Below are 19,790 nucleotides of genomic sequence, written 5' to 3' on the forward strand. Positions count from 1 at the left end.
AAGATTGTGTTCACTCTCTGCCTCTCTCAGAAGTCGAACTGACCAACACCCTCATAAAATGCTACAGACAGGCAGCTGCTACAGTATATGATTAATGATGATGCACAGGCCTCAGGAGAGATGCTGGATGTTTACTTTACACCTCAACCTACTAACAGGTTGGAAAATCTGCTCTCTGGCCCATACTTCACTTGAGATGAAGTGAAAAGCTTTTTAACTAGATGTGGTTGGGGACTGTAATTGGCTGATGAAGAGAAATCTCTGAAAGTCTGCAGAGGTCGAAAACCATTGGCCAAAATGATGTCAGCCAGCCTTTCAGTGCTTTACAACTGTTACAGACCTACACTTACAATGCTTTATTTTCATTTTTTCCACAAGACTTCCTGCTCTAGCAGAGACATCATAGAAATAAAAATGCTCTATTTGACATTTGCTTGGAGACTCAGGTTGTTCAGGATAATCCTTAAGCATCACTGTGGACTTTCCAGCTGAGCTATTTTATTCTTAAGGTACACGGTGGAAAAATACCTGTGCACAAACCTCAGTCTGTGACAGTGGCTGAGGAAAAAAAAAAACACTGCTGAGTTTTTTTGTTTTTTTTAGTTGTTGTTGTTTTCCAAATGATGTGAGGACCACAAAATCAATTCCATTGATTGAATTTGGGTGGCAGAGATCTCACTGTCTAAGAAAACACAACCAAAGTGAACTGCAGGGCTTGATTCTACCTGCAAGTGGGAAAACGTGTATTTTTCAGTTTCAAGCGAAATATTTAAAGTAAGCTTCTACAGCCTTCAAGGTCAGAGCCAAGAATTTGGAAATGCTTTAGTCATGAGTCTAAGTTCACATAAATAGTGATTCAAACTATTTGGATTTGATATTTTACTTGTTCGTGCCTTCTGCTTCAAAACCCTCTCACACACCCAGATATAATAATCTGATGGGAAAAGCTGAATGTTAAACACATCAAAGCAAATCAACCAACAAAATACCCATCATGGTGTAATTATATAATACACCATCCCCCAACTGCTTAAAATGAGATGTGGCGTCGCTAAAAATACAGAGATGAAGAGCACATGACCTCAGTGTCATCTAGGATGGCGTGAACCCTGAACAAAGGCAATGAGATCAGAAACTGCTGATAAGAGTCGGTGCCTTCCAGATGACCTTTCTTGTTCATTTGTGTGTGAGATCTTATTGTTTTAGCGGGGATTAGAGGAGGTTTTGTGTTTCACACTGCTGTGAACTGATGCTGAGTGTTTTTTGTTTTTTATTGACTGTAAAAATAGTTTGTGGGCTGGGTGTCTACAATAAGATAAGATAAGATCAGATATATATCAGATATATAGTTAGGTTATATTAGTTCAGTTCCTGTGTGTATATGGTGAAGCCTTTAGGTTTAATTTTGTGCCTCAGGCATCTCAAAGTCACAGTCTTAGATCAAGACTTGACTGTGTAAAGTTCAGTGTTTACTTCTTTTTCATCTGTTTGCTTAACTCCCAGTAAGATAAGATTCTTATCATTTTTTGTGTTTTTATGTTTCTGCTGTCAGACAGTGGACTGAGTTTGAGATAAAGACTTAAAACAGGCCATTAAGACTACATATTAACCAGCAGCCACTTCAAAGCCATTTCCATGGATGCAAGGATAAAATGCTGTTTTTCTAACTGTGGCATCAACTGACAAAATCACTGAACAGATAAGTAAAAGACAACAACTTCTCTGTGATTTCAGCTGAATGTACTTTGAAAGAAGCTTATGACAAACAAAATACGAATACGAATACGAATACGAATACGAATACGAAAACGTTATTATCCACAGAGTGGAAATTCCTCTTTTTACTTTCCATCCTTCCTCACACAGTGCACATATATCCAGGCATTCCTCTTGCTTTCTTTTAAGTCACTAAACGGCCAAAATCTAAGCATGGTTATTTTGAAAGACCAGCGGCCAATGGGAGAACTCCTAATCAGTCATGTGGGACTCAGTTGACTAATGGTGGAACTATGACCACTCAGTCAGTCACAGACGTATGCAATTATAGGGCTGGCCCTGCTGTTGTGGTCCAGCCAACATTTTTTTTATTATTATTATTGTTTATTTTTACAGGGACAGCTGACAGCACACAATTAAAAGTAATTGCATTAGAGTTAGCTGGTGCAATTACCACAATGTGACTGTTTGAGATTAAAGCAGTGAATAGTGAGATGCAGGAGAACCACAGGCTGCAGAAGGAAGAAGTCAGCGTGGTTGGATGGATCTACAAAATATTGGCTTCTGTTTCTTCATATCAGAAATACCTTAATAAAAACTCCACTGCATGTGTAGAAATGAAAAATGTGCCACCGGAGACCCAGGTGCCTGATCTCAGTCGCTGTGGGATTGTTTCATTCTCATGCAAGAAATTTATCACATGATTTAAGTTCTTCGTACTTCGACCCTAATCTATTTTGTATTATTTCCCTTTCAAATCAAGGACAGTGCAGAAATCTATCATCTCCCCAGGTCTCCACACTGCTTTCATAAATCACACACGTTACATAGGCAATACACATCTAAAGTATGAGGTTAATTAAAACCCAATGCCCTACGGCCCCTTGTCACTAGGCTGTAACCAGGAGAACAAATTTAAGGACCAGGATTCGTCCTCCTGGGACAATCTGAACACACGACTCAAACTTCAAAGTGTCACAAAAGAAATAATACATGAAGCATGTGAAGTCAAGCTTTCAGTCTTTGGTTTGGTTCTCATGTAGACTGTCTCTTCTACCAATCACTGGCCTTGAGACCTTCACATTTTATTCATGAATGTATAAGAATTACAATTATGACCTTAATCAGATTAATATAATTATAATAATGTATTCCAAGCCCATGCTCTGGATGGAGTGCTCATAACTGCAGAGACATCAGAGCGCTGATATTCACATACTGTGAAGGCAGTCATTAAACCATCCACCTGTTTTATACATCTCAGGCCCAAGAGTCAAGTACATCTACTGTACATGTATATTTTATTGGAAGAACCATTCAGAGAGATGTCCTTTCATTACCACACTATCAAAGTGATATTGGCGAAGATATTTCTGCCCCTCTCTGCACACGTTGTCTTATGTTTCCGTGGCAATGAGGGAAGTTTAGTTTATAAAAGGTATTTATTGAAGAAGCAGCCGGGGCCTTCATCAGCAGCAATGTATCAGAGACAGAAGCTTTGCTTCAAATGTACAAATCTGCAGTGAGACAGGGCGGCCCTCCAGATGGCTGCATCAGTTAAACACTGAAAATCTGCCCAACTGTACAGATTGAAGCCGCTGTTTTGGTTTTGGGATGAGTGCTAATCAAGACCAGTTGTGATCAGAGAGAAAGTGTAACAGATGATGGATGGAAAAACTAACTGCATGAGCATTTTGGAAATTGTGGTGATTATATGCAAGAAGACAGTGCTGCATTGCATTATTCAACACTTTACTCCGTACTCTAGAAGTGGAAAATCGTCTGTCGATTCATTGATTAGTGAAGTCGTTTATCAAGGAAAAACAGAAAGGAGTTGCCGATTGTGTGAATGTGAGGATTTCTTGCCTTTCTCTGTATCAGATCACTGATGCATAACAGACTTAAAGCCGGGTTGCAATGAGTGGAAAACCTTATCAGTTTGGACTCTTAGCCTCGCTCCATTCTGGGAAATAATGATATGGATGTTTTCATTATTTTTGAGTTTCACAGTCTATAGATCAAGCAATTCATTGATTTATTTGAAAATAATCTGAAACATTTGTATTCAAGTTTACAATATGTTTCCCCTCACTGAAACACCCAAGTTCTAACTCTTAGTATGGATGTCTTTCTTTTATTAAGAGTATTGCAATAAGAAATCTGCTGTTATTTTTGCTCTTTATCTGAGACAAGGGCCTGAGGATAGAGGGTGGTATTCACTGTGAAGCTCCTTGCAGCTAATTCCTGATTGTGATAATAGCTGAAAACTGATGTTAACTGACACGTTACATTAATGTGTCATTTAATTATCATTTCTAAAATAACTTCAGCTCCATGAACCGTATAAATGGAATGGGATTTTAAGTTGAATCTGTTCTTATGTCAGATTGCTACATCTTTTCCTGCTGGTGCTACAGTATGAGGCAAAGCAGCAGCTTGGAAATACAAGAGGTGATTACAACCATGTAAGCTCTATATGACAAATCATATAGTAATTACACCTATGACCTCCATCTCTCTGTAGATTCAAGATTCAAATAGGTTTACTGCCAAGAAGAAAAATGAATATAAATGTACGTATAGTGTGTGTCACATACTGTACTACATCTTATATAATGCCACAGTCAACTGTTTGATTTCTGTAGAGTAACAAAGTACAATACACAATAATACAGTTTAATATAATGATTTACATATCATTCAAAATGTGTAATTTCAGGAGTCCTGTTGTGAGTCTGTCAGGCTGCAGTCTGCAGGAACATGTCTGGCTGCCAGAGAAGCTGCTACTTTGGCATCTTCTTGGTTATTTCCTGGTACTCAAGAAGTCTGTTGTTGGAGTGAAGCCCCCCCCCCCCCCCCCCCTTCTCCTCTCCCTCCCTCTCCACAGATAGATAAATAGATTAAATTATTAATATCCACCAAACACTCGAGAAAGAAAAATCCGATTGAGTCAAAATGGAAAAGAAACGACTAAGTTCTTATTAAAGTTTTATGCCCAAGCTTAAAAAACTTCATTTCATAAATTTTCCACAAAATTAATTTTAACTGATTGCAACCTCAGAGAAAACAGAAATACTTGTTCAACTAGAAATTATATTTCTTGAATCTAAAACTAAATTAAAATGCTGCAGTGAAGAGGGCATTTCAGAGCATTTCAACATTGATTTATCAGAAAGTGTGTGCATGTGTGTGCCTGTGCAACTCCACAATGATTGAGATTGTGAGAATAGACAACAAAGATTTTGTTTCCATATACATACTGTACTATACATTTTTCTCTTTTTTATATAGTTTTAAGCAGCTGAGCCAAGATGCCAATCATGATGGAAATCATACATGTAAATAAAGAACTGAGTTACACTTAATTACTCCTTTTTGGTATTGTAGAATTTGGCTTATTATTAGATATGTGTAGGTGTAAAGTTAGTCAAAGTGACTGCGTGGTTGTAGTTTCAGCAGGACTGGGTTGAAGATGAACAAACACATCTGTAGAATATAAAGTCACTGTACCCACATTGTCATTTCCTCCTCTTTGATGAGCTCATGAATCCGTTCACTACCGTTCATTCCCAGCGCTTCCTTTTCATCCTCCATCCTCCTCACTGTGGCCAATCTTCATTAGAGAATACACTCTGGGGTGTAATACTGCAGGGGTCCGTTGTGAGCCACAGTGACCCAAAGACCCTTCATTTGCAAGCTGCTGAATCTCCCGGCCGCGTTAGTTGGTGAGCACAAACCTGCCTCAGTGAATGGAGCCCCAGATGAGTGGTTTTTATTTTTGCATTGCCCTACTTCTAGCCCAAGAGCTCATTAAATAAGATCTTGTGTTAAAGCCGGAGATGGAAAGAAAAGCATGTGTGTGTGGCTGATGGAGGGAAGGTTATGGTTATTTGCCTTAGGGAGTTTTGGAAAGTGGCCGTATGTGTGATACTGATGTTCATGACGAATGTGTTACCGTTTGTCATTCTGTGCATATAAAAGCATACGTGTTCTTGTTCTTGCAAAGGAGCAAAAAAAAAAAAAAAACAGGGTGTGAACTGGCTTATGGCTCCAGAGACAGCAGGTTTCCTCCCACAGCAGCTGGATTCTTCAAACACTGGCCCCCAACTCACTGTAACTGGTCGCATACATTAAAATCCCAACCTCTTTGGTAGAGGTGATAATTAGTCTAATATCATAATGCATTCTCTTTAATGGGAAAGTCATACTTTTCTGTCTTTGAAATGTGCATAAAACATTTCACCATGTTGAGCAAAAGACTTTCTGTTTTTAAAATGAGACAAACTCAGTGTGGTGGTCTACAGTCAAATAAAATCTACAACCATGTTCCCAGTTCATTTCCAGTTCCAGGAGGACTGCAGTATCATTACTGACACTCTCATCTGTAAACCTTAATCAAAATAACAACTCCAGATCTTATGCAGACTCAGGTGTGAAAGCAAACAGCCGCACAGAGCAACCACAGCACTATCAATGTAGATGTGTGATTTAGCATACATTGGAAAGCTTCAGTGTTATCAAAATTCAGGTGCTTATCCTGTGAACTGGAAAGAAAGGCATGTCTACGGAAATTTGTATATCTATATGATCACGCAGGCTCCTTTCCGTAACCATGCAAATGTTTTAGTAGAGAGTGCAGGAATTCCCCCTGATCCATCATAAAGATATCAGAGCAGTTCTCCATTAAAAAAAAGAGAGCGAAAGCACAGTGACAACTCGTCCTGTAACATTAGAGGAAAAGACACCTCTTTCTTGTCCGTCTCTACCCACTCAGCATGTCGGATCCGGCCGTCAGTCCTTACGACTTCAACTGCAGGGTTCAAGATTTGTGACGAATCAGTGTGAAAAAAGAAACACAGCAAAAGCAAACAATGCATCACATCTTTGTGGTCCGGACTGTGTGAATCTTGAGACTTTAAAGCAGCGCTGTGACATTTTGCAAGATGCACCTATTTGCTTTCTCACTGGGAGTTTGACGACAAGACGGCGAGATACAGAGAGCAGCGTCTGTGTTCAGTCGAGCATAAAGACCGGAAACAAGGTGCAAACCTGGCTCTCTTCAAAATCCACCTATCAGCGTCTCCAAAAGCTCACTGACAAAAACATTATCTCATTAACGGTGAAAATTAATTTCCAGCGTCTGACGGCGGGGATCATTTCCTGGCAGAAATCAGTCTCCAGGCGTCCAACAAGACTTCCCTTAGTTAATGTTTTGCTGGCAAGGACCGGCCCGGGCTGTCAAACATACAGCCTTATGTTTACTTAACAGACATGAGAGTGGGATTCATTTTCTTGCTCGAAAGCAAATGCATATTCTTTCCCAAATGTACAATTATTACTTTAAACTGGATTCCCCTCGGAGGTTGGTTTTATTCTCCTCCCTCTGTTGATCTTTTACCCCAATTGTTTCTGGTCTTCTGTTTTTTCCCTCTTCAGTCTTTGCACACCCTCCTCTGGCATGCACTTTGAAAAAACTAAATATTTTCATGCACCACCATGTTTGTCTGCGTGTATCTGTTAAAGATGAGTTTGGCTCTGCTGCTGACAAGCTTTTCGCCCTTTTTTCCCTCTTTGTGTTTCCTCGGCAGCTGGGAGGATGCGGGATACTGGGAGTGGGGGTGTGGCTCTCGGTGACCCAGGGAAACTTTGCCACCCTGTCATCATCCCTTCCCTCCCTGTCAGCAGCCAACCTGCTCATCGCGGTGGGGACCATCATCATGGTGATTGGCTGTCTGGGCTGCGTGGGAGCTGTCAAAGAGAGCCGTCCTCTGCTGCTCACGGTAAGTTATTTGTCAGGATGGCTCTTGATGCTCTTGTTAACTTTAAACCCAAGGCTGTCCGCTAAACGTGACGTCGTTCTCGGCTTGTTGTTGCCCGGCGTGACAGATGGCATCGCATCACAATGGCAACACATTTTCGCAGAGCAATAAGCTTTGACACCCTCATACAATTTTCATGCAATCACAGATTGATAAGACACATTGGACATTCAATCTCCATCCATTTGATGAAAAGCTTTTACGTTTAGGCCTTAAAATAGCTGTCAGGGTGAGCCTCTGAGGTTTTGTTTGTGATAAATGCACAAGTCCCAATAATCACTGTGTGGCTTCATAGACAAAAGAAAACTAAAAGCCCAATGGACACAAAATCAAAGGTAGAAGCAACCTGAATAATTATGTCGAGGGGGGTTTGGAGTGGACGCTGTATTTTGTGTCAATATCCGACTGAAAAGGTGGCAGTGAGGTGTTTATAACTGACTGAAGGCTGCCAATGATAGATTGTGTATAAAGATGTAGCCTCCATACTGTCACGGTGGGTTTCTGAAGAGCGATTCTGAAGCTCAGAGTGAGCTGCTCCATCATCACTATGTTTGCACTGCCTGACTCGGCGTGATCAAATAAGCGTGTGGCACCGAGGCTTCAGTACATGCTGGTTCGCGGAAAATGCCAACACACTCTCACGCGCTTGTCACTCAAAGCAGCCAGGTCCTCCATTGCGCATAACTTAAAGCTTTAATAACATTTAGACAGGAGAGTGATGAAAAAAAGGTCCAAGAAATTGAAATCCAGAGGCATGCTGTCTTCATGGACCCACTCCAGAGCCCCCACTGATATGATTCCCTTTTCTTTTTTCTTTTTTTTTAACCATCTTGAAATGTTCTTACTACATTGCCTAATCTCTGTAAAACCTGTTTAATTGGGGGTTTAGCAGCTATTGTCAGTCATGGTGGGGTACTGACAGCACTGTAATCATGTCAGAGAACAGTGCAACACATCATGTCGATAATTATTTTACAGCCAAACCGTTGTTGATACATGGATGCAGATGCACTGCACTGATCTGATACAATAACGATCAGTAAGCAATTTCAATGCTATGAATTATGCGCGCACACACACATACACAAACACACACACACACACACACACACACACATACACACACATACACACCACAACATCTTTAATATTGTGGCTGATGATCATTTATATCACTTTGAAACCGTCAGTAGACATAGTGGTATGGATGGCCTGCTATTCATCTTAAAGCAGAAGTAAGCGATCCGGTGGTTTTGGCTAACTTCTTGTCAGCCGATGGAGTTAGCGGTCCCCGCCCTCGTCCCTACGTCACCACATTCACACGCATCCCTTGGCTGCACACACAGAGAGGACCGCCCCTTTATGCCGTTCTCTCTCCTCATTGGATAAAGGTTGTAGGATACAAGGAAAGTTTTCTCCTCGGCTTACAGCAGAGCAGAGTGACTGACAGACCCGTGTTTCAGACCAAACACTCTATATAAGTGATTGCCGTCGGAAGATACAACTATTTAAGACTTATATTAACACAAACATTCCGCTTACTTCTGCTTTAACATTTCTTGTATAATTAAATTTGAAGTAACGTCCTTTTCTTTCAGAAAAAAATGAATTGAAATGAATTTTGTGTGTTGGTGATTTTGAAAACTGTGTCGGCAGCAAAATGTGCAACGGCCCAGAATCCAAATACATCAGAAAGCTGCACATGTGGCTACCAACAGCTGCAAAACCCACGTGAAAATTATAAATATTAGCGTAGCCACAGTTAAAGGAATAGTTCACCAAAAAATTTAAATTCATTAGTGACTCACCCTCATGCTGATTAATACTCTGGAGTAGTTTTTTATTCCTCAAAGTGCATCTGGAGACCTGGGAGGCTGGTTCGTAGTCAAACAAAAACTTTATATGAGATTAATAGGGACAGACACAAAAAGGTCCATAAAACTACACAAAAACCTTGAAATATTCCTCCACACTATGCCCGTCCGCTGCAATCCAAGTGTCCTGAAGGGAGATAGTCCAGAGTTTACCTGAAACAACGTCATTTAGGCAAGTCCGGGAACGTGAGAGCGTGCCCCAGGCAAATTCAATACAGGACTGTTTAGGCTGTAAAATGTCCTAAATGACGTCGTTTGGAGTAAATTCTGGTTATATCCCTTCAGGACACTTGGATTACAGTGGACGAGCAGTGTGGAGGAATATTAAATGGTTGTTGTGTAGTTTTATGTGTCGGGCACTATTACTCTCATATAAAGTTTTCGTTGGACTACGAACCGGCCTCCCAGGTCTCCAGATGCACTTTGAGGAATAAAAAACTAATCCGGAGTATTCATCAGCATGAGGGTGATTCATTTGATTGGTGATTTCATTTTTTGGTGAACTATTCCTTTAAAGACCAAATCTTGAATGCTTGAAAGACAAAAAATACACATCATTTTAAGGGCTGTGTGCCATGTTTACACCAGGTCTGACAGTCTGTGCTGAATTAGCCTTGAGAATAGAGATTCATACTCAGTGGTATGCAAGTCAGAAAACAAGAAAGTGTTTCATAGCAAATATCAAAACACATCTTTTACACACATCTTATTCTCCAACATATACAAACTTTGAGGTGCATGAGCTCCAATTTTGAGCTGGGCCTGGCCTTGATAAAGTGTGAACAATCAGATCCTTTCAAGATTTATAAGTATTTTGATACACAAACAAACTCAATCAAGCACCAACACTGCACCGGGTTTATCAGAATAATTCTGAGCGGAAAAAATAGAATTAATCATAATAGTAATGGCACAGCAGGAGAAAGCAATTATGAGCTCTGTGGGAATGAGTCTTAGTGTCGATCATTAACGTGATCCATGACATTTTCCCCACAGTGACCAGACCAGTTCGTGCACTGTGTCAATATAATGAGACTGGGTGAATTACAAGTTTGCCTTAATGAGTGACAGAGCGGCCCATTCTTCATGCAGATTAGAAAAGACTCCTCTCCCTTCAAATTTCAGGGATAATTAGCATGTTGATTGCTGATGAGGTACGACGAGTATTGCAATATCAATGTGAGATATTTGCGGAATAACTGTTGCGCTCTGTGCATGCAAAATGATTATTGCCTTTTGTGGACCTTGTAAGTTGTAGTGCTAAACATTAGAGTTACATATTTCCAGTCTTCAAAAGTATGCTTTTGTAATTCTTTGATAAGGACTTCAAAGAAATTTGTGGCTTTTTGTATAAATTTAAAACTTTGTACCTCTTTTTTTTTTTAACAAGATGGTATTGCAGGAGACTTTCACAAAGACTGTGGGTAGCAATATTACTGTGGAAACTGATCCTTCAGAGACTCCTTTGAATGCACTGAAGACCTACTTTCTCAATCAGCGTCTTACTATGAGCAATGAAAAGGCTATTTTTGGTCAAAAGTAGTATTTGGAGGTGTCTCTGTTTCTAAAAGCAATAGTTCTGTTCATTTTCTAAACAGGCGATTTTTATGATCTGTGATTGTTGGAGCTCTTCCACACGGCTCGCTTGGATGTGAAGCTCCGAACTCCTGCTTGAATCATCAACACAGCAGATGAGCAACTGCCTCACAAAACATCTGGTGCTTTGATAAAAAGTTACAACGCCTTAAGAACGAACAGAGGCTGCGATGCGGGGAAGCTCTCGGGAGATGATCAAAAGTTCACGAAGGCAAAGTCTCAGCTGAATAGTTAGGCGGATAGTCGGTCCAAACAACACCAGGCAGGGAGTAGGCAAAAATACGAAGAGCCAAAAAACAAAGCTAAATCATGAACCGTGGAATCAGACAACAATCAGACAACCAAAGGCCTGTAGTATGAAGCAGGGTGTTTAATTAAGGAAACTAACTTTGGTCAGTTTGGCTGTTGCAGGTCTTCAGAGCAAATTAGTTCTTTATGTTAACACAATCAGATCACTGGTGGTAAAGCATGAGTCATCATTCTGACAGGACAGGAACAAAACAAGGAGGAGACATTCAGATGAATCATTTTGTTGTTCCAGACTTTGCATGTGTCCTCCTGACAGAGTTGATGCTCCAGCTCCAGCTCAGAATAACACTTTGTTATTTCCTGTGATTATAAATGCAGGTTTCGGTCAGATTGACCTCACAAGTCAATGACGGCCTCTCTGCTTTGGCAGTCTGACAAAGCCTCAAACTTTATCTTTGACTTTTGCTTATCTGCATGTTCATAATAATTTCCTCATCAATTAAATTTTATTTGTAAAGCACAAATTTAAAAAATACATCATGTCAAGACAGTTTACAGAGATGAGGTCAAGACCGTAGAATATTATAGCAACAAACCCACCAGTTTTCATAATGAGCAGCACAGGCAACACCGACTTGGTTAAGAGAAAAGGAGAGAGAGACCCGGGAAAATAATAATAGTAATACCCACAGGTGTAATGGTGTTATCAACAATAACAGCAGCAATGATAGCAGAGCCAATTAGAGAATACGAATAATATGAGTGGGAGGGGGAGAGAGAGAGAAAGAGCTTGGTGTATCATGGGAATACTTCCTGCAGCCCAAGCCTATGGGAGTATTGTTAAGGGATGGTTCAGGGTCTGAGTCAGCCCTAACTATAAGCTTTATCAAAGAGGACAGTTGACTTAACTGTAGAGAAGGTGTCTCCTTCCTGAACCCAAACTGGAAGCTTGTTCCGTGGGAGAGGAGCCTGATAGCTGAGGACTCATCCTCCCATGTTGGAAACTCTAGAAAAGCACAAGCAAGCATTCTGAGAGCAGGGTGTTCTGTTGGGATAATTGGGTACACCGCTGCTTCACCATTAACACCTCTGCGAGTGAGGAGGAGGAGTACTGTATAAACTCTACTCTGGATTTCATATATAAGGGAAGCTAACACAGGAGATGTATTATCTCTTTCCCTGGTTCACGTCAGTGCCCATGCTGCAGCGTTGTGAATCAGCTGGAGGCTCTTCACAGCGTTGTTAGGATGTCCTAATAAAAATAATTAGAAGTGGTCCATGGAAGAGGTAACGGATGCATGGACTACTTTTCAACATTATCCAGAGACAGGATGCCTCTAATTTCTCTGACACAGCACAAGTGGAAGAAGCCAGCTGCCGTCCTTCTCTAAAACGATTCCAAGATTTTATTACTAGTAACCTAGATAATATATTTCTGAGGTGATTAGGGACAAATTATCTCAATTTTGTCTGAGTTAAGAAGTTTAAAGTGAATGCCTTTAAGATATGCTTGAAGTTTGACCACCTGAATTGTTACATCTGGCTTCATAGACGCATGTGGGTGTCATCTGTTATTAAAATATATGTGGTGCTTCCTGATAATACAGTGTAAAAGAAAAGTATTGCTCCTACTGTACCACAGAACCTCAACCTTGTGACACACATTACATTTACATTACAACAGGTTTTTCAAGGATTTATTGAAAAAGGGGAGAAGTTAGGACTGGATCAAGAGGAGGCCTTTTAAGTAGACATCGTTTAATGCACCAATAAAATCTATCTATGGTAGGCTACATTACCTGTACATGGTGATAAGTAGATCTGTTCCAATACAGAAGTGGTGTTAAAAGGAAGAACAGCCTTGGACAACCTTACTGAGAGAGAGGGTCTGACAGGTTAAAAGCTCAGGAGAAACTGTTACTTAGCTCAGATAGATCTATAAGAGACAAGCAGACTAAGTATAAGTCTGTCACAGTTCACTTCTGTAATGAACAATATACATCTGTCAGCCGTGGGAGGCATGTGATGAATTCTTTCTGGAATAGTCACAATTTTATTTGTAAAGCTCATAAAGTTATTAGTCCTGAGGATGAAAGCAGTAGTTGGATCAATAGCGCTCTGTGTCAGCCTGGCTACAGCCGAACAGACACAACCTTTAAACAACCACCAAAAGGGCTTTTATGTATATTAATGGACTATCTTTCAAATCCTCATGAAATTCTCAATTGGTGGAACACTTGCTTTCATGAAATTTCTTTTTTTTTTGTGAATTTTACCACTGAATTTGTCTCCTCTGACTCACTGCCTCCTTTTTTCCAAGGGCCAACAGTGTTGAGTCTTAGGCAGTGATGCTGCAGCACTTTCAATGAGATCATCGACTTGTGTGGGTGTAAGGTTGAGGTAGCTGTCCTCCCTTGTATTGACACATGACAGGTGACTAAATAATAATGGAATTTCTTTATGTTTGGTTACAGCATTATCAGGCAGACACCTACTATAATGGATTTTTACCCAAATGCTGTGTAATCCATCACTGTAAAGTCAAAGCTTAATAATAATAAAGAATGGGCTGACAAAGGCGGGTTTGAGGAAATATTATTATTAAACGTTCACTTTCTATGCAAAATAAGACAGAGGGTGTGATGAAAACAGTGAGCGTCTAATTGTGAATTAAATGCAGAAACAGTCAGAATCTGTCACTATCAACATTTGCATGACTGTTGAAATCGCCTAATATAGTGACTTTATCTTTAATGAGAACTCAGATAAAAATGTCTGAGAACTGGGATAAGGGCTGAGAGTAAAGCGCGAGGCAGGCCATATACGGTAACTAGCAGATCTGTTTTTATGTCTTTTACAGCTGGGAGTTGAAAGAGTAAGGCTTTCAAATGAGTTATGACTATGATTAGGTTTAGGGTTGATTAATAAGCTGGAATGAGAAATCACTGCAAGCCCTCCTCCTCGCCTGCTTGAGGAATATTAAAATTAATATGACTAGGGGTATTGATTCGTTTAGCCTAACATGCTTCCTTCAGCATCCAGGTTTCAGTAAGAGAGTAGATTAATGTGATGATCAATTACCAAATCATTAACTGATAGGAAGTTTAATCTAATCTTTAATAGTCCACATTTACATAGCCTTTTTTTGGTTTTGTTATAAATATAACTCCTTCCATGGGGTTTATAGGAAGTGGATGCTCAGAGACGGATGTAAGACTGAAACTCTGCCTCCTGGTCTCAGCTCTTGGTTTTCATGGTTTTGGCTTTCTAATAAACCCAGCTAGATCCTTCCAGTGGTGATGTATGTATGCCATCACTGTCTACCCAAGAGAGTCTGTCAATTACCTCCAAAGTCCACAACGTTTGCCGGAAACCACCTCGACAACCAGCGGCTGAACGATAACATGCAACCGTACAGTAGTACACATCATCGCCGGTCAGGTCAGGCAGGAGCCCAGAGGACAGCGGCTCTGATTGGTGCAGTCAGGTGTCATATAACAATCTCATTATTATCATCCTTGCCCAGCAGATTTAAATAGGATTCGACATCAGCAGCTCTGGCTCCAGAAATACATTTGACGATGGTCACCAGTGTGACAAATAGCTACAACTATACTGTATGTTCCCATAGAGACACGTACAACAGCCCGCCCTGTCCCAGCAACAACACATAAACACACTCAGTGACCCTCTCTCAAAAACCCATTAAAAAAAACAGGGTAACACTTTGACGCCTATCTCTATAATGCATTATAACCATACTTATAATGCAGTTATAGCACTGTATAACTATAATTATGCTAGTTATAAACACTCATAATCAAACACTCTATAAAGCATTTTATCATGACTTATATTGTAAGGTCAGGTATTATAATACGTTATAATCATTAGTAACTCGCTGACAATGCTCACATCGATAATGCATTATAAATATTTATAATGTGTTGAATGTGTTGAATGGGCTTATAAACGTGTATAACTATCATTATAAACACACATCAATTATCATAAGGCTTTATAACAATAAGCATAACACATCATAGAGCATTTTATAAAAGCTATAAGGTTAAGTATTACAGTATAATAATGCTCTATAATGTGTTATGCTTATTGTTATAAAGCCTTATGAAAATATGTTTATAATGATAGTTATAGTTTATAAGCCAATTATAACACATAACTATATCTATAATGCATTACCAATGTGGGCATTGTCAGCGAGTTACTAACAATTATACCGTATTATAATACCTGACCTTATAAGTCATGATAAAATGCTTTATAGTGTGTTATGATTATTGTTATAAAGCATTATGATCATTTATTACTGCATTATAACTCATTATAAGTATAGTTATAATGCATTAAAGAGATAGGCGTCAAATAAAGTGTTACCAAAATCACTATCATCACTCCACCAGCCTCCCTGTGATTCCCGCAGAGACACAAAGTCCAACAGGCTTCTCATGGCTGGCTACCTCTAACTACCAGCACTGGCTCTCCATCCATGCTACACTGAGTGCTGCTCAGTCGGTCTCCAACTCCCCTGACCCTCTACACAAAACACATAGCCACGAACCCTCGTCACCTATGGTTGTTTGCAGTTCGCTCCTCCATGACATTTTTCTTTTAAGGTTTCCAGCAGAGTGTGTGGCTGCAGTTACCCCACAAGAATTATTGTTTATATGTAACTCTGTTGTGTTTTTAGAGAAATACTTGGAGCCAGATGTTTCTGTGCTGAAAGTATACTTTTCATCATTTGAGTCTATAATGCACTGGACTGGACCATGTTTTGGAACAAAATCCAATACACTATCCCTTTAAGTTTGAAATAAGAGCCATTCAGGGGCACTGAAATCCTCCAGAAATGTAATTTTCATCAGTGCAATGGGAAATTAACATCATGTTTCACACCACTGAGTTGGGGTAGTCGATACCAGAGTGAGTCAAAGGGCACAGAGGAGGTGTGATGGGTCTGTGACCTAATCGGCTCACAAATTAGTCAGAAGGCTGAGACCGGTGTGTTGGAAATGGAGGCAGATTGTTTACGCTGAACAGATTTATGTGGGACTGAGAAAGAGAGTCTGTAAAAATGATTAGACCCACCACATGGAAATACTGAGGCTATCACCTCAAAGGCTTCCCTCTATTGGCTCAAAGGCAGCAAGATCCAAAAAGGTATTGATTTTGGAGGCGCTGATGGACCGAGCGCCTGATACGACTGGTTCACCACTCTCACTGCTCTGTCAACACCACAAAGAGCCACTGCAGCTCTCACACTGTGCAGAAATCACAGCAGTGGTGAAGAAAAAGGAATCAATCCCTGGATCTGCTCTTTGATTATAGTTCTCATCCTGAAGCGCCGCTGAGACATCAATCTCTGCTAAACAGGGATATCAACACTGCCGGCCAAACAAGTCATAACATAAATACAGTACATGAGTATATATGCAAGATGGCCTCTTGGGCATGTTACAATAAATTTTCATAATGCATGCAATCTGCATTTAGATTTTAGTGGCCAGTAAATGCTCATGTTCTTTGGGTATATTAAAGCCAACTGAAATGTAAGAGTAAATATTACAACATAAATCCCAGTTCTCCAGTGACTAATTGCGGCCCTGTTTTCTGTGCTATGGACTATTCTGCTGCAATAAAACAAGCAGCAGACACGAAAATAATTCATGAAATGCTCAACCCTGAGGAGGTCTATTCTGGTCCTCAAGAGTCGGTGTCCTGCAGGTTTTTGTTCTACCCTAAAGGCAACTGTTAGATACAGACCAGCTGTGGTTCATTAACTCCCATGGAAGAAAAACTGTAATGGAACAAAAAACCTGCAGGACACCAGCCCACCATGACTGGAATAGAGAAGTCTTCAAGGACCACTTTGTTGATCTGTTTTATATCTGTTGTGATAGACTGACATGGTTACATGCACCATTACACGTGTCAGTGCTATCTGTATCTCATAGGCTGGCACAGAGCAGAGGTAAGGAAAAAAAAACATACAGTACTGTACAGCTTTCCCGGTTTGAAATTCTTAGTGTTACCTGGTGATAAGAATAATAAGAGGTCTTGGGGGCAAGTATGAATTTTTCTTGCTATTGCTCTGCCAGTGAAACATGCTCAGGGTGAGGATTTTGAGGATGAAAGCTTCATTCCTACAATACACAGAATATTGTCAACTGTGATGGTTTATATAAGAAAATATATTCACATTAAGGTGTTATTTATACATAAACGTAGGAATGTTACCAATTACATTTACTAAAATATTGCACAAAATATCCAATATACTGAACACATACCCAATATAATGACAAGAAAGCGAAGAATAGCCTTCTATTAATAATGATTTATGTAACCATTTAAAAGGGAACCTGTCTGGTTTATCTGTCCAGATACAACTTTATTGTTTTCATTCTCACCACTCATTTTTAGCTCCGATATAACCTTTTCACAGCTGTTCTGGAAAATATGCTGAAAACTCCACTTCTGTACAGTACACCACCTGCCTGGACCAAAGACAGACAGATACGCTATAGCAACTAGGGCTTTGTTTAAAGGGGACATATTATGGAAATATCACTTTTTGAAGGCTCTTTAACATATATCTGGGTGTTTGTCTTGCCTGCGGCCTCCAAAATGTGAGAATTGACAAAAAAAAATCTGAAATGTGCAGGCTCCCTAGGTTGAAATCCACATGGTTTCACGAGTTGTTACCTCAGTTGTCTTCCAGTGATGTAACTACTGTAGGATTTGAATATGCATAACGCCACCCCAACCTGGGACCGGTAGACGGGGTGGGGCAGTGGATCAGGCACAGAAACCAGCCGTTCTGAACAGGGCTGTTTTGAGAGGACGAAAAGAGAGCTGTGATATTTGATCCTTGGGGTATTTTGACCAAAGCATGTCACAGATAAGACACCTGGGAACTATTTTAATTTGTGGAAAGCGGGCATAATGTCTCCTTTAAAGAACCAAAAGACGACCAAGGTACAGTTGTGTAACATGTAAAAGAAACAATGGAACATTTTCGTGTTACATACTCCAACAACATCTCCGATTTATCTACTGAACCTTTGGAAAAGCCGCACTTGAAGTTAGACTGACTGCATATTTAGTTATATCTCAGTGTACTACAATGTATTTGAATTTCATTTGTTATTATTAGCACTTGAACTCTACAGTAAGTGCATCTTCCACCACTGTCACGACAACAATGATGAGTAGAATGAGCAGAATCTCAAGACTGCTTTACAACAGTGTAGAGAGCTGTAAAGCTTTTTCTCCATAAAAACATTTTGTTTCCTCTTATTCCTATCTCCTATAAATCTTTCCTGTAGTTATGCCGCTGGAAGCCACTGCTGCAAACAAAATAACGTATTTCAGTTTGAATAATGACAACTCAGGGAAAACATATTGAGCCTGCTTGGGTTCTTTTGTAATGGGATCTGAGTTTTTGTTTATAATAATTTATCACAGTGAGACTCCAAGTCCACAACACAACAAAACAAGCCCTACTTCAATTTCAGTTTTGAGCTGAGATACATACCGTGTCCACCTCCATTTACACAGACCTCACTTTAAAGCACACGCTACCACCATCATAATTCTGCAGATGTAAATGTATTTCCAGTTCCTGCTGTGTGTGTCACATAAACAACTTTGTCATTACAGTCTTGTTGTGCAACAGCCTGGCAAAGTCATTTGGAACAAATTATTGTATTTTTTTTATTTAACATGTCAATTGAAACCCTTTTTCACTCAAACAAAGAGAAATTTTCAACAAGCTGTTTCGATATTTTTCTGATAAACAGGACTTGAAGTTGAATCTGTTCTTTTAAATGAATAGTGATTCATCATGAAGTGGCTCCTACAGAGCAATTCCTCTCCACTTGACTTAACTGGCACACTGTTATTGCTTTTGATATTATTAGCCCTTCTACACAGTTCACAGATGGATTGTTATCATTTACAGTTAATTTCCGCAACCCATTTGGGGATGGTAACACTACATTCAATATAGCAGTGTGACATTCCTGAAGCTAATTCAAAGATTTTCATGTAGTGTATTAGAAATGCAAAATGCGGTGTTCTGCCATCAAATGATCCTTTTGAGTCTAACTATTGCCTGTGGTCTAACAGAGAGGAGTCAAATTTCTTATTAAGAGCAGATTAATGGTGAAATATTCAGAGAGCCACAGGGGATGGGCTCTGTTTGTTTTCTAAAATGGTGAGCATCAGTTTCTTATTTTTTAACAATGTCCCTTTGCTCTCTGGCGTGATTTCATAGTCTTGAAGAAACACCCCAGAACACCAAAGAGAGTGTCATAAATAAAATGGTAAAAAAGGAGAGAGAATGAAGACCGTAAAAGTTTCTGCAGCTTTAATCTTCACTTCATTGTTTTTTACAGTTAAACTTTAAAGGTTTAGGAAAACCAAGCGATGTGGCCAAGAGCCATCAGAGATTAATGGAATATCCATAAGTAGCAGAGCAACGTGTTAAAGCTGAAGAATGAAATTTTTATGG

General features: G+C 39.8%; 1 protein-coding gene across 3 annotated transcripts in view; it reads left to right on the forward strand.

The window, feature by feature from the left end:
* Positions 1–19,790, forward strand: part of tspan4a (tetraspanin 4a) — a 153,967-nt gene that overhangs the window by 90,330 nt on the left and 43,847 nt on the right. For all 3 annotated transcript variants that reach the window (XM_085771852.1, XM_085771853.1, XM_085771851.1), the window contains one exon: positions 7,305–7,496. In XM_085771852.1, coding sequence (XP_085627978.1) covers positions 7,305–7,496 — 192 coding nt within the window. The remainder of the gene's footprint in view (positions 1–7,304; positions 7,497–19,790) is intronic.

The sequence above is a fragment of the Trachurus japonicus genome, chromosome 3 (assembly GCF_045865225.1).
Source record: "Trachurus japonicus isolate A0001 chromosome 3, Traja_1.0".
Taxonomy (NCBI): domain Eukaryota; kingdom Metazoa; phylum Chordata; class Actinopteri; order Carangiformes; family Carangidae; genus Trachurus; species Trachurus japonicus.